General features: G+C 42.1%; 1 protein-coding gene across 2 annotated transcripts in view; it reads left to right on the top strand.

Moving 5' to 3' along the window:
* The window catches only part of FMN2 (formin 2), a 367,841-nt gene that overhangs the window by 11,727 nt on the left and 329,329 nt on the right, over positions 1 to 26,785 (top strand). For both annotated transcript variants that reach the window (XM_039217406.1, XM_039217407.1), the window contains exon 2: positions 20,201 to 20,367. In XM_039217406.1, coding sequence (XP_039073337.1) covers positions 20,201 to 20,367 — 167 coding nt within the window. The remainder of the gene's footprint in view (positions 1 to 20,200; positions 20,368 to 26,785) is intronic.

Here is a 26,785-nt window from a genome sequence, read left to right as displayed (position 1 = left end):
CAGTCTCTAGCTCCTCTCTCTCTCCTGAGCATCAGCCACATCCCATTTAGGGATCAGGGATTAGAGAGTAAACTATTGATAGCATGAAGATCAGCTGGTCAGTATAGTTTAAAAGCATTTCAGTGATTCTCTACTGCCCTGAGGCTAAAGTTTAAAATCTTTACTATATTTATATATTAATAAATGCATAATATACTAATATTTAATTCTCTGTAGTTGTAGCCCATCCTTGTTGCTCTGTCTCTGGAGTTCTTCAGATACCTCATGTTCTCTCTAGTAGTTTTAAGTATTATTGACACTCTATTCCTGATCTTCAGGGAAAAAAAAAAGTGCATTTACTCACGTCCCGCAGTGCAGGACACACCCCATCATGAGTCCATGCAAGACTCTTCATTTTGTCCTTGAAGTTACTCCCGGTAGAGTTTTCTTTCATCATCCAGAAGTACAGCATCCCTATGAAAACTTTTAGAAGCTGAAATGGTGTAAAGCAAAAAAAAAAAAAAAAAAAAACCAACAACCAAAAACCAAAAAAATAAAAAACAAAAACCCAATTACCATTAATTTATGTGTGAAAAATTTGGAGCGTTCCGAGACTTAAAAAATAACCTCTCCTAGGCCTTTTCTGATACCTTAGGACACAGCTTACTCCCAGATGCGCAGAAGAAATCAGGGTAAAGTACAGATGCTCACCGACACTGTGCAAAGCTCTGGTGGCCTGATGCTGACCCGCGGAGTGTAGTTCCCGGGGGAAGCGCTGGGTGGCGCGACCCCTGCGAAGGCAGGCCGGAGAGCAGTGCCCAGCGCTATTTTCGCTTTTCGCCTTTTTAAAAAATAAGCAAAAAAGTCCTCTTTAGATTTCTTTTGGTTAGTGTAATTGAGTACTAGCCGATCTTTTGCAGAGGCAAATTGGCATTATGTGACTTTTTAAATTTTATTTATTAAAAAATTTTCAAATGTTTTATTTATTTCTGAGATAGAGAGAGAGAGACAGCGTGAGCAGGGGAGGGTCAGAGAGAGAGGGAGACACAGAATCATAAGCAGGCTCCAGGCTCTGAGCTGTCAGCACAGAGCCCGACGCCGGGCTCGAACCCATGAACCAGGAGATCTTGACCTGAGCCGAAGTCAGACGCTCAACCGACTGAGCCCCCCAGGCGACCCTATGTGGCTTTTTTTATAAAGCAGGGAATAGCTATAGGTTCATTTCCTAGTCTGCCCCCCCAGCAGTCATAGGGAACTGCTTTTATGTGCTTGATTGACATAGCCTTGAAATTATATCTATTTTTGTCAAGTATGCAACATTTCTGTTTATGTTTAATTTTAGTTTATACAAACACTCCGAGTTGGACTTCTTTCTGTTGCTTAAAAAAACAGCAACCCAGAGGCCTTTAGAAAAAAAATTACAATTTTTTCTGGGTGAATGTCTATCGAGTTCATTGCTTCTTGCTGTGTATCCCAAACGCGAGGGCCCGGCCAGGTTGTACGCACCAGGTGGCACTGTTCACTTTTATTGTATGTGACGCCTGTTCCCTAGGGTTGTGCCGTGCGGGTTGCTCTGGGCATTCCTCATGTTCTGTTTAAGTATCTGGACTCTTCTCTGGCCCCCACAGACAACAGGGCTGACTCTTCCAGTATGGGGCCTGCGTGAGAATTTCTCTGGGATATTTATTCAGCAGTGAAGTTATTGGGGTATAAAATATTTACTTAATGTGTCTAGGTACCACCAGATTATTTCCCCGAACGCCTTCCCCAGTTTTTACTCTAGTAATGCAGTAAATTTGCACTTACCTAATTTTTGAATTTTACCGATCCAGTGAGGGAAACAGCATCTTGTTGTTTTACCTTTAATTTTATATTTATCTGGTGGCTAATCCTTTGAGAAAACTTTTGTTAATTTTGAGCCTTTTGGGTAAACCCTTCTGTGAATTGTCTGTTCACAGCCTTTTATCTTTTTGTAGAGAATTTCCTGATTTTCCTTATTTATTCCCAAGGGTTCTTCATATCTTTGTATATCCTTGATGTTATTTTAATTAACAATGTTAAGGATGTGAAGGATTGTCACCAAGCCTCCTGATTTTCTTTACTTATACTAGAGGCTAATGTAAACGTGATGTTTCTCAGAGTCCTTTGTGGGTTTTGTTTCAGATGTGGCTTAGGTTTGATGAATTTCCACTAGATTTGGAAGACCTAGATAAGGCCTCGTATGAACTTCGTTGTGTGTACTTACAAGCACAGCTGAGGAACTGTTAGATTCTTCCGAGGCCGTGTCGGCCGAGGTTTGGTGTCCACGTGCTAGTGTCCGGAGGTCTGGGGTGGTGCACGGGGTCTCCCCACTCATGGTCTGGGCTGGCAGCAGAGGTAACATCCAGCCATGAGGCTTCCAGATTCTAGCAGCGGGAGTGTGCTCTTGGAGCCCAGGACTCTAGATCAGAGAAGAGGCTGCCACTTCCTTGGTAGCCTGGCTCTGCGTGTGTCTTAGTGAGTACTTCTAAAAAGATTCTAGAGTCTTCCAAGATCCTGTCCAATAAGAAATTTCTCTAGTAAGTCCCTTGCTATTTAAACTATTTGGAGTGGAGTCGGTTATATGTAATCATTGGAATCTTAACCTGTAGAATCAGTTTTAGATATTAGATAGATCTTTTAACATTTCATACCTCCTTTACTTTTGGTACATCCCTGCTTGAACAGAAATACTTAAATTTTCATCGGTCAATTCGACTTTTCACCGTGTTTTGTGCTAGTTTCTTCTCGCGTAAGAAATTCTGTCTTCCTCTTAGGTTACATTCTCTTCTCCATAGTCTTCTATTAGCTTTACCATGTCACCTTTTACATTTAAGCCTTTGATCTATCTAACATCCTGTTGAGTGTATGATGTAAGGTAAGGATTCAGTTTGATTCTTTTCCATATTGCAAGGCAGTTTTTCAACATCACCTCCTACATAGGTTTTACTCATTGATTTTTTAAAATATTACCTTTATGTGATTCCCAGATATAGGCAACTTTGCTTACGACAGTCTACTCAATTCATATTTGATTTTCTGTCTTCAGTCAGTACTATACTCTTCTTAAAGTATGGCTTTGCAGTATGTATAATTACCTGGAAGTGTCCCCTTTTTCTTTTCTTTTCTTTTTTTAAAAATTTTTTAATTTATTTCTGAGGGAGAGGGAGACAGTGTGAGCAGGGGAGGGTCAGAGAGAGAGGGAGACACAGAATCCGAAACAGGCTCCAGGCTCTGAGCTAGCTGTCAGCACAGAGCCCGACGCGGGGCTAGAACCCACGAATCACGAGATCGTGACCTGAGCCAAAGTCGGACGCTTAACCGACTGAGCCACCCAGGCACCCCTGCACTAAGCAATTCTTTATGACACCAGCTAGGTGTTTTATAACTCAACTTAATTTTGATATTATTTACCTAGAGATAAGTAACCACCCGTTAAGGGTTCAGTCCTATGAGACTTCCCCTCTTTTGGATGCCAATCAAACATCCAGGTTACCACCTCGGCTTCTGACTGACCCGCCTTACGTTCCAACAGCTCTCTCCTTGGGTTCAGTTATTTGCTAGAGCAGCTCACCAAGCACATGGAGACATTTTACTTACTAGATTACCACAAAAGGATATAACTTTATTATAAAAGTTTATTTTGAGAGGCTATAACTCAGGATAGTCTGGTGAAAGAGATACATAGGGCAAGGAATGGGGAAGAACCCTCACGCTCTCTTAGCATGCCACTGTCCCCAAATCTCCATGTGTTTATCAACCCGTAAGTGCTTCTAACCCAGTCCTTTTGGTTTCTAAGGAAGCTTCATTACTTAGGGTCAACTGATTAAATCGTCAGCTTCAGCCCCTCTCCCCTTCTGGAGGTCAAGAGTGGGACTAAAAGTTCCAGCCCTGTAATTACAGGTTGCAACTTGCCACCATCCTTTGGTGCTTTCCAGAAGTCCCCTCATTAGCATCAATTCAGCTGTGGTCGAAAGGGGTTTGTTAGGAATGTCAAGATACCTTTATTGTTGATGTCACTCAGGAAATTGCAAAGGTTTTAGGAGCTCTGTGCCAGAAACTGAGTGAAAGCCAAGTATGTATTTCTCCTTAGAAGCCATAATATCACAATAGTCAGATGGGGTTTTAAAAGAAGTACTTTATTTATTTTTATAGCAAAATAATTGAAATGTAATCCTAGAACATGACATACATTATGTAGATTCTTTTGAAATTATTGTGGTTATTGCGGCTTTCTATTTGTCATTGTGTGTGACTAGTGTTTGTGAATCTGTGGCTCTCTTTGGAGAATCATAATGCTAAAGTCCAGAAACATGACTAACATTTTAATTTAGTAGGTTTTGTTTTACACTCACCATTAATAGAAAATCTCTAATATTCACAGTGCTTCAAAGGCATCATTTTAACAACTATCTACTATTTTTATCCAATCAGAAAAATACGCATCCCTTGGCTTCTGTTACATACTTCTCCTTGGTTTGCCCACTACATTTTGGGCTAACTTTTCTCAACTTCATCTGGTCTTCTTCTTCCACCTTGATATCTAACCCCAGGAACCTTTCATTGCATGTCGATGACTCCAAACTCAAGTTTCTGGTTCAGTTCTCTAATGAATTCCTGGTGCACATTTCTGATTGCCTTAAAAGTATCTTCATAAGGGTATGGGAGTAGATCCAAACTGAGCTTCTCTTTCTTCCAAACCCAACCTGCTGCTTTATTTATTGCCTGCCCTAGTGGATGGTAATAGCATCTGGCACAGCCAAGTTTCTTAAGCCAAATCTAGGAGATGTGCAACTTAGCCAAGTTCCTAACACTTTCTCTTTACTCAATCCAATGAGCCACTAAATCTTGTTAAAATACATCTAGGAACATTAAAAAAATTTAGTTATTTATTGTGAGGGTGGGGTGGGGAAAAAGAATCTCAAGAAGGTTTCATTCTGCCAGCACAGAGCCTGATGGAGGGGTTTGATTCCAGGAATCGTGAGATCATGACCTGAGCTGAAATCAAGAGCCAGACACTTAACCAACTGAGCCACCCAGCTGTCCCCACCTCAAAACATGTTTCGAGAGATACTTACCCTGTTCTTTCCAGCAGATGTCTAATGCTCTTCTCACAATTATTTAATGGCTCTCTGGTGACTTCAGGGACGAATTTTAAACCGCAGGTATATATCCAAGAAGAAAATTGCATGTGTCCAGGATGGAGGAGCTACATTTGCTAGCAGTTGTACAATTTGACGTGAAGGAGGCTGTCCCTTATAGAATGTCCAGCCTTGGAATGGAGGATCTTGAAAGCAGTGATGTCACTGTTCAGAGACTGGCTGAAGATCTGTTGGGTGCTTATAACCCCGGAGAGGCCGAACTTGACAACCACTAACATTCCTTCCAATCAGAAAAAGCAATGATGTTTGACTTCTAAATAAAGTAAGAGCAGCGGCTTTGGTCTGTATGTGTCATTCCTTTGATTTGGGATGGCTCTAAATATGTAAAAAAACCCTTGAGCTACAGGTATTTTAGAAGCTGCCATTTTTTTTTTTAATATTTTTATTTATTTCTATGAGAGAGAGAGACAGCGTGAGCAGGGGAGGGTCAGAGAGAGAGGGAGTCACAGACTGAAACAGGCTCCAGGCTCTGAGCTGGCAGTCAGCACAGAGCCCGACGCGGGGCCCGAACCCATGAACTGCGAGATCGTGACCTAAGTGAAAGTCGGACGCTTAACCGACTAAGCCACCCAGGCGCCCTAGAAGCTGCCATTTATTGGTTTCACATTTATGGATTTAACTTAGTAGATTAAGTTTTTTTTGGGGGGGGGGGGCTCCTGGGTGGCTCAGTCAGTTGAGTGTCCCACTGTTGATTTCAGCTTAGGTCATGACCCCAGCATTGTGGGATTGAGACCTGCGTTGGGCTCCGTGCGGAGTGTGGAGCCTGCTTAAGATTCTCTCTCTCTCTCTTTCTCTCCCTTTCTCTCCCCCTTTGCCCTTCTCTCCCATTTGCACTATCTCTCTCTAAAATAAAAAATTAAGTTTTTTTTCTTTTAAAGCATTTCCTTCTGACATGTCTATAATTTTTTCCTTTGAACTTTGATTTGCTTCATGAGCTTTTAAAAAATTCCCAGATAAATCTGTACTCTTAACATAGGTCCTAAAAAATGGTTGTTAGTCACTGTCATATATATTGTGATATTCTTTGGCCAATTTTATCAGATTTATTAGATTAAATTTCTTCATCTGTGTTTGTACTATTTCAGATTAACTGGGTGGCTTGATTAATTGGCTAATCAAAGTTGCATAGTTTCTTTCTTTCCTGCCTCAGAAAAAGCCTTGATGGAAGCCAAATATAAACTTTATATACATTTTAATAGATGTAGTGACCCTAGTCAGATGTCTGTATATCAAAGCCACTTTTTTAACCTTATTTATTTAAGGACAGTTGGCACACCATGTTACACTAGTTTCAGGTGTACAACTTAGTTATTTGACAAGTTAATACATTATGCTGTGTTTATCTGCCACCGTACGCTGCTGTTACGGTATCACTGACTGTGTTCCTTATGCTGTGCCTTTTATTCCTGTGACTTACTCGTTACAAAACCAGAAGCCCCTATCTCCCTTTCCCTTCACCCGTGTTGCCCAAGTCCACCCCTCCCCACTCCTCTGGAAAACCACCAGCCCTCTGTATTTATAGGTCTGATTCTGCTTTTTGTTTATTTATTCATTTTTTTCTTTTTAGGTTCTGTTTATGAGTAGAATTGTTATAGTATTTGTCGTTCTCAGTCTGACTTACCTCACTTAGTATAATACCCTTTAGGTTCCTTCATGTTGTCACAATGGAATGTTGTCATCATTTATTTTTTTTTGGCTGTGTAATATTTCATTGTATGTAACACCACATTTTCCTCTCAATTCATTTATTTTATTTTATTTTTTAAATATTTTTATTTATTTCTAGGAGAGAGAGAGAGAGAGACAGCGCGAGCAGGGGAGGGTCAGAGAGAGAGGGAGACACAGACTCTGAAATAGGCTCTAGGCTCTGAGCTGGCAGTCAGCACAGAGCCCGACGCGGGACTCGAACCCACGAACCGCGAGATCATGACCCAAGCAAAAGTTGGACGCTTAGCCGACTAAGCCACCCAGGCGCCCCTCAATTCATTTATTAATGAACGCTTAGGTTGCTTCCATATCTTGGCTATTGTAAATAATGCTGCAGTAAACATACCACTGCATTTATCTTTTCATATTAGTGTTTTCATTTTCCTTGAGTGAATACCCAATAGTGGAATTGTTGAATCATATGGTATTTCTATTTTTAAGTTTTTGAGGAACCTCCATACTATTTTGTCTAGAGGCTGTACCAATTTACATTCGCACTAACAGTACAGGAGGATTCCTTTCTCTGCATCCTGGGCAACACTTGTTATTTCTTGTCACTTTGATTTTAGCCATTCTGACAGGTGTGAGGTGATATCTAATTGCGGTTTTGATTTGCATTTCCTTGATTATGAGTGATGGTGAGCATTTTTCATGTGTCTGTTGGCCATCTGTATGTCTTTTTCTGTAAAAATGTCTATTCAGGTCCACCTCTCATTTTTTTTCTTGAGGAAGAGAGAGAACATGAATAGGACTGGGCTGGGAGGAGAGGAAGAGTGACCGAGAAAGAGATTCTTAAGTAGGATCCACACCCAGTGCGGAACCTGAGGTGGGGCTTGATCTCAACCGAGGGATCATGACCTGAGCTGAAATTAAGGTTGGATGCTTAACTGACTGAGCCACCCAGGGGCTCTTCTCATTTTTTAATCAGATTGTTTTTTGTTTGTTTGTTTGCTTGCTTGGGGTTGAGCTGTATAAGTTCTTTATATATATTATGTATAATAACCCCTTATTGGATACAGTGTTTGCAAATATCTTCTCCCATTCCGTATATTGTCTTTTTACTTTGTTGATTTTTTTTAAATTTTGATGGAGTCCCAATAATTTACTTATGCTTTTGTTTCCCTTGTGCTAGGAGACATATCTCGAAAAATGTTGCAATGGCTGATGTCAGAGGATTTTTATGGTTTCAGGTCTCACATTTCAGTCTTTAATCCATTTCGAATTTATTTTTGTGTATGGTGTTAGAAAGTAGTCTGGTTTCATGTTTTTAAAGTATAGCTGTCTAGTTTTTCCAGCAGCATTTATTGGAAAGACTTTCTTTTCTCTGTTGTATATTCTTGCCTCTTTTATCATAGATTAGTAGACCATATAATCATGGGTTTATTTTGGGGACCTCTATCCTGTTCCGTTGATTTATGTATCTGATTTTATCCAATACCATACTGTTTTGATCTACAGCTTTGTAGTATACCTTGAAATCTGGGATTGTGATACCTCCAGCTTTGTTTTTCTTAGGATTTCTTTGGCTATTTGGGGTCTTTTTTGTGGCTCCATATAAGTTTTAGGATTATTTGTTCTAGTTTGGAGAAAAGCACTGCTAGTATTTTGATAAGGATTGCATTAAGTCTGTGGGTTGATTTGGGTACGTAGTACGGACATTTTAACAATATTAGTTGTTCAAAAATCCCTTAGTATGGAGTATCTTTCTGTTTGTGTCATCTTCAATTTGTCATCGGTGTATCGTATATGTTTCCAGAGTACCAGCTGTTCACTTCTTTACTTAAATTTATTCTTATTTATTTATTTTGGTGCAGTTGTAAATGAGACAGTTTCCTTAATTTTTCTTATGCTTCTTCGTTATTAGTGTATAGAGGTAGTACTGATTTTGGGGTATTGATATTTTAACCTGCCACTTTAGTGAAATTGTTTATTACTTCTTGTAACTTTTTGATGAAGTCTTTAGAAATTCAGTGTATAGTATCATGTCTTCTACAAGTAGTGACAGTTTAATTTCTTCTTGACCTATATGGATGCTTCTTACTTTTTTTTTTTCTTCGTCTGATTGCTGTGGCTAGGACTTCCACTACTATGTTGAATACAAGTGGTGAGAGGGGACATTTTGTCTAGTTCCTTCCTGATCTTAGATTTTCACCATTGAGTATTACGTTAGTTGCAGGTTTTTCATAAATGGCCTTTATTCTGTTGAGATATGTTCCCTCTACCCTCAGTTTGTTGAGAGCTTTTATCATGAATGGATGTTGTACTATGTTAAATGCCTTTTCTACATCAATTGAAGTGATCATATGATTTTTATTTTTCATTTTGTTGATATAGTGTATGACCTCAGTTGATTCCAAAGTCACTTTTTTAATGCTCTGTCTCTGTGTGATGTTTTATTGTACAAATACATTCATTACTACTCTTTTCCATATTGTCAGTGTCAGGTAACAAACTGCCTCAAACCTGAGTCCTAGTTCATGACACAGAGCAGTCAGCTTCTTCAAAACAGTGATAAAAGTACATACTGTTGAGGACTCAGAAAACCAGCACATCTGCAGGCCAATCTGGAAGTGTTTTATAAAGTTTAAATATTGAATTATTTCTTTCTTACCTGGAGTTTTGAGCCTGATGGTGTGCTCAGAGGAGGGAGCTTCCTCTAAGAGTGTCTAGTCCGTGCCGGTCACTGGTGGAGAGGGTTCCATCCACGGGGAGCAGAGAGCTTCATTCTCATCCCGTTCATGTCCTTTCATGAGCTGAGGTCGTCTTCTCTGTAGGTAGGGACTGAGCCTCAGTTATCTTCATGTGTCTTGTGACTTGTTTTGCTTATGATGCGTCCAGTGATTTGACTACACGTTTGTCTTGCCTCAAAACAACCCTAAGTATGTATGCTAAGGAGGGTCCCCCTCTTATCATATGCCAAGCAGACATGTTAGTTTCTATTCGATCATAACTGGTCTGTCATACGTGCTTTTTCTTATTTCTTCAGCACAGACCACCAGCACATGATGACACCCAATATGTGATATCTCTGTATTCACCAGCATCCTACGGTTAAGCAATTATCCTTCATGTCTAACTTTAAATTTGCTTGCCAACAACTCATTTCCTCTTATTATTTCAATTGATAGATAATATGGCCTATCAGAGGAAGTCTGTTAGGTAGATACAGCTGAGCTAGAACATCAGGAAAAAATGGAATATAATGAGACTTCTGCTTAATTCTTTTCTTTTGTGTAAGATATGGAACAGAGAAGAAGCAGAATATTATGTTGATCCCTTTCAAAATACAGCAGTTATATTCTGTTCCTCTTTCAACCATTAAAAATACACAAAAGGAAAACAATACCAATGATGTGTTTGTGGGCTCTTAGAGTTTAAATTTAAAGTAGATAATTCTAAACGAATGATGTTATGGGACCTAAAACATCGAATTCACACTGAGCCCTCATCCATGTGTGACCTGGGATTTGTCACTGAAATATTTGAGTGCATTGTCATTGCCTCTTGTCGTTAGTAAGGGACGGGGAGCATGTTTTCATCATGATGACCTCTTCTGGTGACCTAGGACATTCTCTGGCAAATGATAGATTCATGAGTGTTTGGTTGTATCTTGTCTTTGCAGCTCTCTCTTAAAAAAATGTCCACTAAGGATGTTTAATTAAGATAGTATGTTCTAAATAGACTCCCTTTAAAAGATTCCTTCGTGAGTGTGGTCATTGTAACTACATCCTCAGCTCCAGCAGGGTGCAGACCATGTGGTCTCTTTCTTTTATATCTTAATAGAGAATGTTGGTCAGAAGCTTTGCCCAGAGTTGCTGGCTCACCCAGAAGTGGGGGATCCCTAGAATAAAAATGAGGAGAGCAGAGTACGCAGCCAGTTTTGGCACTGCCACCCTCCAGCCTGTAGGCCAGTTCTAGAACCTTTTCATTCCTCGATTAGTTGCTTTGAAGTCATGACGATAAATCCTTGCTTTGCTTCACAAGCTGACTAGATGTGGAAATGCTCTTGATATTGTATCATTCTGTCCAGAAAACAGGTTTTCTACTTTTTATAGCGTCACTGCTTACTGCCCAACATAACTCCAGTAAAGGGGCTCATGATTTTACTTCTTTCTCATGTGTAAGAGGAGTATTTGAGGATAGTGTATGACTAAAAATCCGAAACCACATACTAGAAACCACATACTCTTTACCAACTATGGTTTATAAGTGTATGTTGGAGGAGGGAGAGGGATCAGTGAAGAAATAAGTGGAAACAGTAGTGTTTAATAAGTTTCTTGTCATTGGATGAATATTATTTTTAACACGAGTATAACAAGTATAGTAAAACAAATAATGCAAGTTAGAACAAAAGAGAAGTTAGGAATTCTAGAAAGTTGTGTCTTAAATATAACCTAGTTGATATCATTAAAATCCACTGAATGGAAAGCAAAACCAAAAACAAAAATGAAAACTTAATGGATAAGATATTTTAATCTGTGATCGCCATATATCATAATTTTTCTAATGCTTTTATATTAGAGGTACATTCTTAGGATTCCATTGATTACTTATGGTTTCCTTCCTGTAGGCTGAGCCAAACTTTTATTTATCCTATTTAAGAGTACAGAACCTTTAAATGAATCTTAATAAAAAAAATAATAGGTCATATTTACTGGGCGTGTGTTAAGCCTGTTAAAAATTATTTCAACTTAATTCTTACACCATTCATATGAGGTAATGAAGATGATTATTTATAGTTATAGATGAGGAAACTGAGGTTTAAGAGAAATTGAGTAGCTAGTCTGAGGCCATAGTCTGAACAATGGTAGCATCAGGAAGGGTACCGAGGCAGATGGCTTCCATAGCTGAGAGTTATCTTGCTGTATCATGCTTTCTCCCTGGGTGTATTTTGTTAAGTCTAGAGGTATATTCCATGGATTTTAGGTGGAAAAGAATGGGCAGAAAATGAAAGAATTGTCCATGGGTGTACTCTCCTAGATTTCTTCAGGCTATATGTTATATGTTATTTGTATGATCAGGGAGATGAGCCTGCCTTAGATGAAGATGGTGTGCCCTTGGGCAAAACACCCAACATCCCGGGTCCTACCTTTCCTAATTGCTGAAATGACTGGGTTTGAAAGATAGAAAGACTGTTCCTCCCGCTGGATCTTTCCTTTGGTCCCAAGGTGGGAGGGAGGTAAGAGGGAGAGCCCGAGAAAATTGACCCTTCCCTTGCCCATGCACCTAGAGTCATAAATCCACCAGAAACAACGTCTTATGTACCTTCTTATGTATCCGTGCTAGAGAGAACGATTTTATTGGCCTTTGGGAATTTTCTCAAGTTTTACTGTTGCTACAGCTACAAGGCAGTAGGGGATCTTGGTCTTCCTTTACCTGTGCTGCCCATTCGCATTTGCTTGAAAAGTAGCCCTGGGCTGCTCACCCTTCTAGGGGCACCCCTGGCTGACCTTGGGGCCCTGGCCCTGGAGGGCCTGCTAGGAGGTGGCACCCCCACCAGCCCCTGTCATGCTCACCCGCGGTGTTCATAACTTGTTCATTAAGCAAACAGATTTTGGCAAACTGACTTCGAGATGCTTTGCACCTAGTAAGAGCTCAGTAAATATTGTTGATTAAATAATGAATGAAAATATGAAGTAAAATGAAGCTTTGAATAGCCGAACACTTAGGAAAGTTATACTTATTCATCTTCTAGGACCAATTATTTTCATTTTTTGGTGTGACCAACATGTCTTAGTCTAGAAGAAGTGTATTGACCGAGGAGGAAGTGAGGGGATCAGGAGTTGTGTGTGGCAGTGGGTGCGGAAGGGGGTGCCAGAGGGAACCGGGGACCCTGTGTCCAGGTCCTAGCCGGCCAGTTTGCACAGGTAAGAAGTAAGGTTAAGTCCAGAAGGCTTTATGTCAGCTCAGTCTCCCCAGTTTATTTTTATTTTATTTTTTTAAGGTTTGTTTATTTTTGAGAGAGAAAGAGACAGAGTGCTAGCAGGGGAGGGTCAGAGAGAGAGCGAGCGAGCGAGCGAGCGAGACTCCGAAGCAGGCTTCAGGCTCTGGGCTGTCAGCACAGAGCCCGATGCGGGGCTTGAACCCATGGCATCCCATGTAGTAGGCTAGTGTGTCCCAATTAAATCCCTAGTCATCAACTATGAGAAGATAAACATAAGTCCACGTCTCTCTCTGCTCCCTGTGCCGTGGTCAAATTACATATCCTGGTCAGGAACGGAGCTCTGTACAGTGCATCTAGAGTGCAAGTTCTAGAAGAAGTAGAAACTTTTCATGTTCCTGCCACAATCGTTTGATTCTTTAATAAACTGAACTTATGTCTCCTGCTTTTGTAGAATAATGAGGACACCTTGCTTAGCTTTCCAATCTTAGAATCACATGGTATACTGACCGAGCCAGCCAGGTGCCATTTACTTATTTGTTTATTTAGCTTTGCAGTCTTGACTATTTCACATAATATTTGTGATGCATATTTCCATGTCATTAATGCAAATAGAATTGGTTGTTTAATATTTTCTGGTAACCAGTCCATTTTCAGAACTCTCTGATACCTTAGATTAAAAGTTAGATCTAGGGGCGCCTGGGTGGCTCAGTTGGTTGAGCATCCGATTTCAGCTCAGGTCATGATCTCACAGCTGGTGGGTTCGAGCCCCGCGTCAGGCTCTGTGCTGACAGATCAGAGCCTGGAGCCTGCTTCGGATTCTGTACCTCCCTCTCTCTGTGACCCTCCCCCACTCATGCTCTGTCGCTCTCTCTCTCTCAAAAATAAATTATAAAAAAATTAAAAAAAAAAGGTCCAATCTGACACATGATTCAATCCTCTTCTCTTTTTACCCGGGGGTTGGGAAGAACACGTGTGCTGTCGACTTTCTAAACCCACGTCAGGAGGTTCACGGTGTGTGCCTGCTTTAATTGTACTGAAGCTGCGGATGATTCACGGCTTTGGGGATGGCAGCTTGATTCCTTCTTTGCCAGTTTTTCACTTTGACTTTTTCTCTAATGGGTTTCCCATCCATTTGCTCTTCATTAAGTGAACCATTGAGGAATGCAAAAGGAATTCATTAGGGATTGCATCATGGTGATTTTCTAATTTTGTCATTTTTTTGGTCCCTTTTGGCTAGAACTTTTCTGTGTTCGAAAACTTTTCTTTGTTCACTACGTATGTTATATTGCCCTGACGTACAGTTCATACTGGAAATGCTTCTTTTGTTTCCCTCCGTTATCAGGGATGATTGGTGCCCTAGAATTCTCCAGTGATATCTATTTTTATTTTTTATTCCTTTTCATATATTCAACATGTTTAAATTCATTGAGTTATTATTTTTTCTATAATAGCATGACCTTTAGGGCTACATATTAGCCATGTGTTTAAAGCCATCTTTTTTCGACGCTGTAGTTTTGTTGTTGCACATTTTAATTTCTTTCGTTATTTTTTACTATTAATCCATTTATTATTGTAGCGGGAGCTGTGCTAAGCACTTTACATGCATTTTGTCATGTAATCTTCACAGAAATCCTGTGATGTATCACTCTTCGGATATATCTGAATATTTACCTAAGATTGATTCTCTACAGTTGAATTTTTGGCTCAAGGGTGAACTTTAAAAATTTTTTTTTAATGTTTTATTTATTTCTAGGAGAGAGAGAGACAGCGTGAGCAGGGGAGGGTCAGAGAGAGAGGGAGTCACAGACTCTGAAATAGGCTCCAGGCTCTGAGCTGGCAGTCAGCACAGAGCCCGACGTGGGGCTCGAACCCATGAACTGCGAGATCGTGACCTAAGCGAAAGTCGGACGCTTAACCGACTAAGCCACCCAGGCGCCCCAAGGGTGAATTTTTTTAAGACCATGGACACACATTGCAAAATTGCCCTGCAAAACCTTTCCTGTTAATGTTGTTGCTGCTTTCTGGGTTTCCGCCTACCTTGAGTCCAGGTTGAGGAAAAAAAATGGACAGACTCATTGCCCACTGGGTGATTCTTTGAATTCTCATCCCCCCACCCGGTCCTCCTGCTATTATAATATCGTTCAGGATCTCATTTACATGCCTCATACATTCTCTCCACGTGTGATGTCACTCTGCCATATTCAGTTGATGCAGTGACAAAATCTGCCCTGGTTTCAAGGAGAGGAATGTGTATAGACTGGGTGAGATTACAGGAAACAATAAGGATAAGCATAGAATGAGCCAGGACATGTTGAGTAGAGAAAGCCGTAAAGGGGCCTTGAGACACAGTGGCCAGTGAGATCCAGAAAATAGAGTATGGCATCATGGAGATGATAGCAAAGGATTCTAAGGATTAAGACTCAATCAACAATGAACATTTTCTGAGAGATTAAGAAACTCAGTAAGATGAAGATAAATGTTATCGATATGGTGTTGGCTACCAGTTTATATTGTGTCGTAGGGATAGAAGTCAAAGTGATTTCTCAAATTAGAGTGGGCTGAGTCAGGAGTGAGAGGCTAGAGGTAGCAAATGTAGGTAATTCTGGTCAGTAGTTTTGATGTGAAGTCAAATCAAGAAGTGGGACAGTAGTGGGGGAGGTAAGGAGTGATGTGGGCTAAGGGAGATTTTCTTCTTAAATTAAGTATGTTTGTGTGATCTAGAAATGTCCAGTAAAGATGGAAATGTCCCTTATTCAGAAGAGAGAAGGAATAGTGAAAGAAGTGAATTCCAGGCCATGCCACAGGGATTTGATCTAGAACACTGAGGGGAAGAGATGCTTTTGTTTGGAGCAGGGCCTTCTTCCTCTGTGAGGAAGGCAGAGAAGGATATCAGTGTCGGTGCTTTTACATATTTGCAGTTTCTCTTGGTTTCTTCCATTTTCTCAGTAAATTATTTGAGAAGATCATTATCTCATCATTGAAAAGACTGGGTTGGGGCACCTGCGTGGCTCAGTCGGTTGAGTGTATGACTTCGGCTCAGATCATGATCTCGCGGTTCGTGGGTTCAGTCCCCGCGTCGGGTTCTGTGCTGACAGCTTGGAGCTAGGAGACTGTTTCAGATTCTGTGTCTCCCTCTCTCTCTGCCCTTTCCCCGCTCACTCTCTGTCTCTCAGAAATAAATAAACATTAAAAAAATTAAAAAAAAAAGAAAAGACTGGGTTAAGGAGGGAGAAAATATAGAAGATTGTATTGGGGACTATATGCTTAGATGTGAATGCAGAGAAGTGTTGGGCCTAACTGAGATTTATAGGCACGATCTTGAAGTGAAAGCAGGCAGTGGGTGTGTGTGTGTCACAGTGTCGTTGCTCTGGTGCAGGCAAAGAAAAGGTGGACGTCTAGACTGGAACAAATTGGGATTTGGGAGTTATCCTGGGATCCCATGGGAGAGAGGGGCAGGGGGGCTTCAGTGTTTGAAGGAAATGATTACGTAGTGGGACACGGAATTTAAGCAGGTGAAGAAGGGGGTGATGGATTGTGTGACAGTGGCAGGGATGACAGACTCGATCCCTGTGGGAGGGAGGAGCCTCAGAAGGGGTTCTAGAATATGAGCTGAAAGGATAGAAGGCAGTGGTCAAGGACTAGACGTTCCTTCCAGACATTTGTACGTACGGTGGTAACTGAGGAATGAAGTCGGCTAAAATGGAGTTTACTTTCCAGGAGGAAGAGACAGACCACAGACTCACAAAAATTCAAGAGCTGAGATCTCTGGAGAAGAAAGAGGGATAATGGGAAAAAGAGTGGCTGGCATGCTGTTTGAGAAAGGAGGGGGAGGTCAGGACGTTCTCTGAGTGGAAAAGACAATTGAGCAGACGCCCGAGTGAGATGAAACAGGGAGTCATTCAAGTATCTTGGAAAGAGTGTTCTAGTATAAAAGTCTCCGAGGTAAGCATGAGCTCTGCGTGCTGAAGGCCTGTAGGTCAGAGTGCCCTGAGGAGAGCAGGAAAGGGGGCCAGGAGGGGAAGGGCCTCTTGAGTCATGGTGATGAGTTGGGTTTTGGTCTGAGGGTGATGGGAAGCCGTGAAGGGCTGGAGTAAAGTTTGAAATTGGTCTTCTGAATGGACGGCCTGTGTGGGGAAGAGAAAACACTGACTGGAGGCCAGGGTTCAGATCTCAGCTGAGTCATCTCCCTGGGTGTTGGTTTGATCTCCATGTGGATGTCAGAATCACTGAGGAGAGTAGCGGTGGAAAAGAGCAGTTGAGTCAGGGGGTAAAGTGTTCAGTGAATGGCAGGGAGGGGTCAGGAACGACAGGAGGTTAGTGGAGGCGGAAAGGAGGGTGACAGGTGGTCCGGCCGGTGGCAGATGGTCTTGGAGGAGAATAAATCATTTGCGAGTTCTAATGGGGATCGAGGAAGTCACTCACTCACCTCCTACCCCTAATATATGTGGGATTTGACACAAAATGTGTCCAGCCAGGTTACCGTCCATGCGATCAGGAGAGGTTGAGGCAGGGATTCTCAAGCTGTGGTGATTTTGTTCCCCGGGGACATGTGGCAGTGTCTGAAGGCACTTTGCCTGTGACCGCCGGAGGTGCAGTGGTTACGCTGCACCTACAGAGTCACGGTGGGTGGCGCTGCCCACATCCCACAGTGCACAGGGCAGCGCGGGGCGGAGAATCCTCCATCCCGAGGTGTCAGTGCGTGGTGGTCGAGAAGCCCTGGATGGAGGGTTGAGGAGTGAGTGTGTTCATCACGGAGCTGAGGTTCCAGGGAGGTTATGCTTCCTCTCTTCCACGTTATTCCATAAACTTTTTGATAATTTCTGGCCTGATACACATACACATTTACTTGCTCACAGTTAAATACTCTCATATATGGAAGATCCCGTCTTACTTTCTGTCATACACAACTTCTGAGTTATGGGAAAGAACCACTTAGTTTTCTGGCTGTTTTCAGCCCCAAGACTTGTCAGATGGGTACACCGTAGCAATCAATCACTTCGGAATTGAGGAATATGGTTTCCTCTGTGTTTGGTTCCAGCTAGATGCAGGGAAACTTACGTCCTGTAGGAAAAAATCCTTTATTTCTTCTCAGAAAATATCCTGGGAGACCAAAGGATGTGAAGAAAATAAAAAGACCTCTTTTGCCTTAGTATTCCACATATCAGAGGTAGATTTTGAAATGAGTTTTGTTGTACAAGCAAAAATAGGAAGAGACAGCAAATTTGTATGCCTGGTGTCCTGACAGACATTTCTACATTTGAAATTTAGTTGATCTAACTGAAAGACAGACCTGTGCCTGGTTTTGCCTAGCCCTAAGCTAAGGGTGCTTTTTACATTTTAAAGCTGTTGCAAATGAAAATGAAGACGGATATGCAGCAGAGACGCTATGTGGCCCTCAAAGCCTAAAATATTTACTGTTTGATTCTCTATAGAAGAAGTTTGCTGAACTCTGGTATAGAGGGGTTTCTTTTCCAGTTCTGACTATGTTAGAACAAGTCTTTGTCACAGAGTCCTGGCATTGCATTTATTCAGAAATCCTAAACATATTTATTAACGCTTCTTATGTGTGAGAGGCCACATTTGCAGGACATATGCTGGCTGTCAGGGAGGTTATTTTGGCGAGAGGTATAGATGTGAAACAAGTAAGTACACCCATGATTGACTGAAATAATGAATAACACAAAGAACTAGGAAGGGCACCAACAGAGTATGGAAGGGGGTCCCTGAAGGCTGGTTTGAATGAGTGATTCTAACCTAAATTTGAAGAATGAATCCACTAATTACAGGGAGGAGCAGAAGCAGGGCAAGAACTGAGAGCATTTGTAGCCCTGGGAGGGACGCTAGAGGTTGTCTGTGTCTGTCGTAGTTGACGAATGCAGAAATCGGCTAAACCCATTTCTTTTCTTTTCTTTTTTTTTTTTTTTTTTACAAATAGTTTATTGTCAAGTTGGTTTCCATATAACACCCAGTGCTCATCCCCACAAGTGCCCTCCTCCATGCCCATCCCCCCTCCCCCCCGCACCCATCAGTCCTCAGTTTGTTCTCAGCATTCAAGAGTCTCTCATGGTTTGCCTCCCTCCCTCTCCCCCACCGTGTCCCCCCTTCTTCTCCCCCATGGTCCTCCGTTAAGTTCCTACTAATCCTCCTATACGTGCAAACATATGGGATCTGTCCTTCTCTGCCTGACTTACTTCACTCAGCATAACACCCTCAAGGTCCATCCATGTTGCTACACGGGGCCAGATTTCGTTCTTTCTCATTGCCATGTAGGATTCCATCGTATAGATAAACCACGTCTTCTTGATCCATTCGTCCGTGGATGGGCACTTAGGCTCTTTCCATGTCTTGGCTATTGTGGAGAGTGCTGCTATGAACATTGGGGTCCATGTGCCCCTATGCCTCAGCACTCCTGTATCCCTGGGGTAAATTCCTAGCAGTGCTATTGCTGGGTCCTAGGGGAGTTCTGTTGTTCATTTTTTGAGGTACCTCCACACTGTTTTCTTTTTCTTTTTTTTTAATGTTTTATTTATTTCTAGGAGAGAGAGAGAGAGACAGCGTGAGCAGGGGAGGGTCAGAGAGAGAGGGAGTCACAGACTGAAACAGGCTCCAGGCTCTGAGCCGGCAGTCAGCACAGAGCCCGACGCGGGGCTCGAACCCACGAACCGCGAGATCATGACCTAAGCGAAAGTCGGACGCTTAACCGACTAAGCCACCCAGGCGCCCCTCCACACCGTTTTAATGAACTAGAGAGCAAGTGGCATCAGAAAGGATTAGGGACCCCCAGCCATGTGTTCTCCCCGCGGAGTCTCGGGGGTAGCGGCGCCTGCGCACCAGGGCACCAGGTGGAACCCGCCCTCCCAGTCCTCAGCCAGTGCCCTGTTCTTGTGCCTCTTTTCTGGTCCCTTTTAGGGACATCAGGACTGAAGCTCGCACCTCCCACAGAGCTACGGTTCTGAGGAGGAGGACGTGAAGAAGTTCTGTCTGACGTATTTGCTGGCCCTTTTCTCGGGGGCTGGGGCCTCTCCCTCCCTGTCTCCCCGTCTCCATCTCCGCGCCGGAGACCGGGAATGCCGGTCACTGACATTTCAGTCCGCTGCGTGGGTGCTGCCTGCTCCCTCAGGGAAACAAGGAGACCAAGGAGGGTGACCGAGGAAACCCCAAAGGCGGCCACGTCTCCAGGCGGAAATGTACTTCTTCGGGGGGGCCGTCCTCGTTCGGGGCAGGCGCCGGCTTGGGGGATCGGAGAGCAAACCTGAGCCACCTTTTCCCACGTGGGACCCCGGGCCTCAGACTGTGGGGTTTTCTCCGTGATCGGGAAGCTGCTGTCTGAGCTCGCGGCAGCCTTGGCGCGGGTGGTGCTCACCGGTCGTGCCGTGCCGGCCTCGCCGCCCTCTGGGCGGGCTCCGAGCCGGGCGGCGGGCCAGTGCCCCTGACTGTGTTTCCTCTGCAGGGCGAACTCTGTTGGAGAAGCTGTTCAGTCAGCATGAGAACGGGCCTCCGGAAGAAGCAGAGAAGTTTTGCTCCCGGATCATTGCCATGGGTCTTCTGCTGCCTTTCAGTGACTGCTTCAGGGAGCCGTGTGACCGGAAGGCCCAATCGAGTTCAGCTCCGTTTGATGTAAGTAGGAACGTTTACTTCTGCCTACGAGGCAAATTGGAGTTAAAATAGCAACTGTGCTTGTGTCTTCCCGGTCACCCTGCAATTTAAATACCAGCCTGTGATGCCAGCCATCCTTCCCTCAGCCGCTCAGCAGCTCAGCACGTCTATTTAATTTCTGCACTTTTCTTCCCCACTCGAGTAATCTGAAGTCTATTTGCCAAACCTCCCTTTCTTAACAGATGGCCACTCTTGGCAGTTTTCTAGCCTGCTTTAATCAGTACTGAGTTGCAAGTGGCTCTGAGTCAGGACCGCCTCCTTGACTGGTCATGGACGTCACTACAGAAGAGTACCATAGGGCCAGAGCTCTGGTCCCAGTGGGCCGCAGGTTTCCATGGGTGCCTAGAACACTATTTCAGTGTGTTCGTAGCTCATCTATTTACGAACCATTGGTATGAAGCAGCATTGCCTGCTTTCTCTCCAGCTCCCATTCACCAAGAGCATTAACACTGTGGAACGGTAATCCATAAGGCATATTCGTAATTCCTAATGAATATCAGTCAGCACAGCTGGATTATCACTTTCAAGCCAGGGTGTTGCTAATCTTTCTCAGGTATGTGGTATATGTGTGACATTGGTAGTTGTAGTGAGTATGCATCTAAAACCCAGATCTCTAAGAATGCTCCTGTATGATTTTCTCCTAAGGAAATTGAAGGTCTGGTTGGCTCACTGGTGCAGAGCCCAGTATTTGTGAAGCAGAGTAATGGGTTCTAATCCATATGGGTTAGTGGCACTTGTTTCCTGGCTTCAGACTACACCCTTCTGTGCCTTTAGTGTATATGCTATTGACCAATGAGTGAAATAATGGTGACTTCTGAAAGACAATGAAAATGAGCCCTGATCAACATGTGATAGTAGATAATAAAATGTCTATATGTCTTACATTTCTTCTTTCTCTTCTTCAAACATTATAAACTATGTTCTTCCTTGATCTTCCTTAAGTATTAGGAAAATAAGTCACATAAAGTATTGTGAGATCTTCTTGACACTTTCCATGTGAAAGAAGATTCCTCAGGATGTGCTGTGACATGTGAAGCTTGCGACATAAGATCTTTTTTAATTTTTATAAAATGTTTTATTTATTTCTGAGAGAGAGACAGCATGAGCAGGGGAGGGTCAGAGAGAGAGGGAGACACAGGATCCACAACAGACTCCAGGCTCTGAGCTAACTGTCAGCACAGAGCCCGACGTGGGGCTTGAACCCACGAACCGTGAGATCATGACCTGAGCCGAAGTCGGACGCTCAACCGACTGAACCACCCAGGCGCCCCACGACATCAGATCTTTTTATTTAATTATTTTTTAAATGGCACTACCTAATTATTGCTAGGTAGATCTTTTTCTTCTATAGAGGAATTTGATAATTTAAATTTTTCCTTCCTTCTTTTTAAAATGAGAGGTGTGTGTTATGATAGAAACAAAACATCTGGGGACTGTGTAGCTAAAAGTGTTAGCTCTAGTGCTGTGTTCTAGATAATATATCACTTTGCAAGTTGGGATTAAATTAAATGTGGCATAAAGGCAAACCCTGGCCACGTCTAAAGCCTGCCTTTTGATTGAAACTATCCCCGAATTGACTGCATTATCCTCAGTTAAGGTTTAGAGGGAATCAGTCTTCTCATTCAATAAATGTGGAATTGGAATAAACTGAAAAGAATAGGATAATTCTATACCTCCTTTTTTTTTTTTTTAATCACTGAACTGGCTGTTGCTTTTTTTAAGCGTTTATTTATTTTGAGACAGAGAGAGCGTGTGAGCTCTGTGGAGCCCAGTGTGGGGCTTGACTCAGGGCTTGATCTAACAAACTGTGAGATCATGACCTGAGCTGAAATCAAGAATCAGTCCCTTAATGGGCTGAGAGCCCCAGGTGCCCCTGAACTGGCTGCTTCTCATCTTCCACCTCCCTCCATTCCTGTGTTAAAGTAGTGAGTCCTCCCGGAATCATCTGTTTGGAGGCCAGCTGGGTGTGGCAAAGAGACGTAAAAGCAAACAAATAAAATTCCTTAATATGGTAGGAAGTCATTTCCTGGAATGAAAAATTTCTTTCCCTCAACTTTATGTGATTGTCTTTTCTTCTTTATTTGTTGGCTCTGTAGTACATCTCTTCTTGCCCTGCCAAACTAAATACAAAACAAATAAGAAATTCAGGGCACTCTAGTAAGAAATGTTATTCCAAAAAAAAAAAAAAAAAGAAATGTTATTCCACATACTTAACCAGAAGTTAAGTCACACGACTGTGCATTTCCGGTATGCACAGTGAAGGATTTTCTTCAAAACTCAAAAGAAGTAATGATACAGGGAGTTATAGAGACTGGGATGTTAGTGGGGAAACGGAGAGGAAGGCACTTATCTGTGTACAGAGAAGTTTCTGATAATTAGTCTCTTTGTTGATTTCCAGACAATTGCTTTTGGGAGGATTTCTCACCCACAGTTCCCTTGAGGAAAGTTGCCCTTGGAGACTGATCACCATGTGGGAATAAATTCATAGCTGGCACTCTTCCTAACCCCAACTTCGCTGCCTTCCCTAAGAGCATCTCCCTCCTCTTCCCTCTCTTGCCATTTATACATATAATTAGAGCAATAAAGAGTTTTGACTTACGCATCTCATTGATACGGTTTATGGATTAGCCTTCCTCATTCAACCTTTTCGATTTTAGTCCCATTTCTATTATACATTTTTAGGGCCTCACATTTACTTTAGAAATGCTGTACATAATATGAAAATACTTCATATTTTCCCTTCATCTTTTACTTGGTTCAAGTTTCAAGAGCACTGAAAGGTAAGGAGCTTTGAGTGATAGTGTTAATTCATTCACAGATGCTCACCAAATACAGTGTTTTAGGTCCCAGACCGCGAGCCCAGACAGTGTTTTAGGTCCCAGAGATATGTCACTGAGGAAGAGAAATATGGTTTCTGGTCTCCTGAAGCTTATATCCTCTTCATGCTGGGGAGAGATGCATAAAAGACAAATCAAAACAACAAATAAAAGCCTAGGCCGTGAATTTACATCAGATTCTAATAAATGCTATAAAGGAAATAAACGCTAGTAACACGATAGGGTGAATGAGGGTGGGGCAGGGTGTGTGCAGGGGAAGCCTCACTAAGGATTCCTGATGGAAGGTCATTCCAGGAAGCTCACCAGCAAGTACAAAGGGCCTAGGGAGGGCGTACGTACGACCTAAGCACAGCCCGAGCGCCTGCGTAGGTGAAGTTTCGTGACATGAGGACAGAAAGGACTCAGGGCCAGAATGTGCAGGATCTTGAAAGCCATGGAAGGAAAATAGATTTTTGTTTAAGGAGGAACTTTGGGAACGTTTTATGCAGGGTACGGACATATTTTACGTGGATCACTCAGCCTCGTCTTTGGATAATGGAGTATAGGGGGCAGAAGTAGAAGGAGGAAATCCAGGTGGGCTTCTTGGAGTAGTTGAGTGAGGGATGGTGGGTAGGATGGTAGTAAAGAAATTAGGGAAGAATCCTTGGGTGTGGGATGGATTCTGTAGGTGGAGTTGATGGGACTTCCGGTGAGTTAGATGTGGGGGCAGTGGAGAAGGTAAGTCAAGATAACTTCTTGTTTTTTGATTTTAAGTAGTTGGGTGGATGGTGGTGCCATTTATTGAGATATAGAAGACAGGTCTGTTTTAGGAGGAAAATGTTGTAAGGACAGAACTAGTGTTTGTTATATATTTTTCTTGAATGAAATTCTGTTTATTAGACAACTAATACTTAGCATATAAGCTGACCGACAATAGCTTTTGCTTTTCACTGGTGGAATGATGTTGACTTTATTAGCTAATCAAAGTTAGGGCCATGAAACTTAAAGATATTTCACCCATCAGAGGTCTTTTCGCCCTTTGCGTAGCCATGCATTCATAAAACAGAAAGAAAGATGGAGATCCTGTAAGGGCCTGATAACATTGTCCATTATCTTTTTCCGTTTCCATTACTAATCTGGGGACCCAGAAGCTATCCGCTTACTTCTTATTCTCTGACAGTATCCTCACATTTGCCTTTTGCTTTTGTTGTTGTTGGTTTTGTATCGCATATAGAATTCTAAGCTAGGTCATTTCTAAAGCTAATAAGAGAAAACACATGCATATTACTACTGCTTGGTAGATTGCATTATTTGGTTGTAGATCATGGTATTTTTCTGTGCTGAAGAAAGACTTTTTTTTCCTTCTGGAGCCTGTTCTAGTCATTTCTCAAGTGTGAGAAAAAATGTCTCTCCTGAAATGTTTACCATCAGTCCTTAGAAATAGCAAAAACTGCATCATGTCACACCATATACAGTTGACCCTTGAACAATATGGGGGTTAGGGGCACCTCCCCTCCCCACGCACAGTCCAAACTTCACATACAACTTTTGACTTCCCCCAAATTTAACTGCTAAGGTCCTACTGTTGATTGGAAGCCTTACCGAAAGCGTAACTAGTTGATTAACACATGTTTTGTATGTTATATATATTGTATACTGTATTCTTACAATAAAGTAAGCTAGGGAGGAGAAAATGTTATTAAGAAAATCATAAGGAAGGAATATACATTTACTTCAGTGTAAAAAAATATAAGTGAACCCACATAGTTCAAATCTGACTTGTTCAAGAATCAGCTGTAATTTGCATTTTGGGGCCACTGCCCTGCTACCCGTGGACAAGATATGCCAGCCCTCAGCCTATGGCTGACTATGGGCTCTGGCTCATTGCCTGTTAATTGTAGATGGAAGTCATTTTGCAAGAATAGGTCCAGTTTGTGGTCCCTTAAGATTCCTTTTCCTTTCAATGCTTTTATTTATATTAGATGTTTCTAAGTCATATTCATTAATGGCTGCTTTCCAGCAAACCAGAGTTATCTCACATCATTGTTGATTATCCGTCAGCAAGCTCTTCTAGGATTTCTTTAATCTTCACTGTGTCAGATATCGTGTTATCTCTTTGCATCACAAAAAATAAAGCAAGTTTACTTGGCCCAAAGATTTTGGCAGGAGTAGATGATTATACTTACTTAATCCTTTAGAACTGATTTTAAATGTCTTCCTAGTAGGATATTTTTGGATCCTGGGCTTTTTTGGGGGTTTGGCAGGTTTTGCTAATTTTGCTAACAACGTAGCGATCCCCATGCTTTTACCAGATGGGCAAGACTTCCTTGCTATGTATGTAAATAGACATAAGTTTGAATGAGTGCATTAGCGAGGCTAGAATTAAAGAGAAGGAAGACATAAACATTTAGGCTAAAAAGGAATAAAGGAAACATGATCCTGAGCCTGTCAGAAAAGTAATTCATCAGTCAAAACCAATAATGGTCTCTACTGAAAAACTAATGAAATGCCGCTCTGCTCACAGTCACCGGGAGCCAGAATGAAGACTTAAGTGAACAAATAGAAATGATCATTTGTATTTGAATCCAATTTTGTTTTTCAGAGTAGGAAGAATACTTGGATACTTTTTAGTCAGTGCCACACAAATCTTTTTCTGAGAAGCAGTAGAAGTTATGACACATCTTTCAGTTCTGTGAGAATGCGCACGCGCGCACGCACACACACACACACTGCTCTACTTTTATTTTTGAAACATTACTGTGTATAGTATTAGCTCTCAGGAAGATTTTAAGTGTGATATTAAGATTATATTTAATTTTTAGGCCAGCTTTTTAAATTATTTTAGCTCAACATTTCTTTTCCTTGCAGATTTCCCTCTAATCTCAACACAGAAGTCAGGGGTAAAATAGAAGATTTAATTTACCAACATTCATTTTGTAGCCATAGTTTTACACCTTTTCCGTTACTCAGGTAATCATTGCCTAAATTCATGATAAGCAGGGTGCCAAGAGTAGATTGAACATATACTCCTTTCCCTCCGTTTTCACTTTAGTGTTTGTTTAATTTTAAGGACGTAAAAGAGGCCTAAGGTACAAATGCACCTGGTTAAAGAAGAGCTCTGCTCCTTGGCCTGGCCGCTCCCACTCCAGTCCCCCCCAGGCCTCATTCTCCCTGTTCTTGTCTTGCTGGCTTGAACTTTGGTACTTTCAGTTTGCTGATTTGGTTAGTGACACTGCTGTCCCCTTTGGGCTGTCACAGATTAGGATTTCGGTATTTCCCAACCCTCGGCCTCCCCGTTCCTTCCGGTATCGTTAATACTGTTCTTCTAGTTTCCCTTTGCTAATTCTGCTTTGAACCTTAAATAATAGGCTTCAGATGATTTTGTTCTTGTTTCATTGACTTGGGATCATGTCTGCTGGTGCCCCACCCACCTCACATAATTAGGCTACTGAGTGTCTTTACTTTCCCCTCCACCTAGTCCTAACCTGAACTGTTCTAGCTTCTACCAAGAATACTTTTAGCCTTCAGGTATATTTTTAAGGTTAATTTTTAAAAAGTATGTT

Source organism: Hyaena hyaena, unplaced genomic scaffold (assembly GCF_003009895.1).
Source record: "Hyaena hyaena isolate Hyena2069 unplaced genomic scaffold, ASM300989v1 scaffold_686, whole genome shotgun sequence".
NCBI lineage: Eukaryota > Metazoa > Chordata > Mammalia > Carnivora > Hyaenidae > Hyaena > Hyaena hyaena.
The sequence above is the reverse complement of the archived record's forward strand: the minus strand, read 5'-3'. Positions and strand labels throughout refer to the sequence as shown.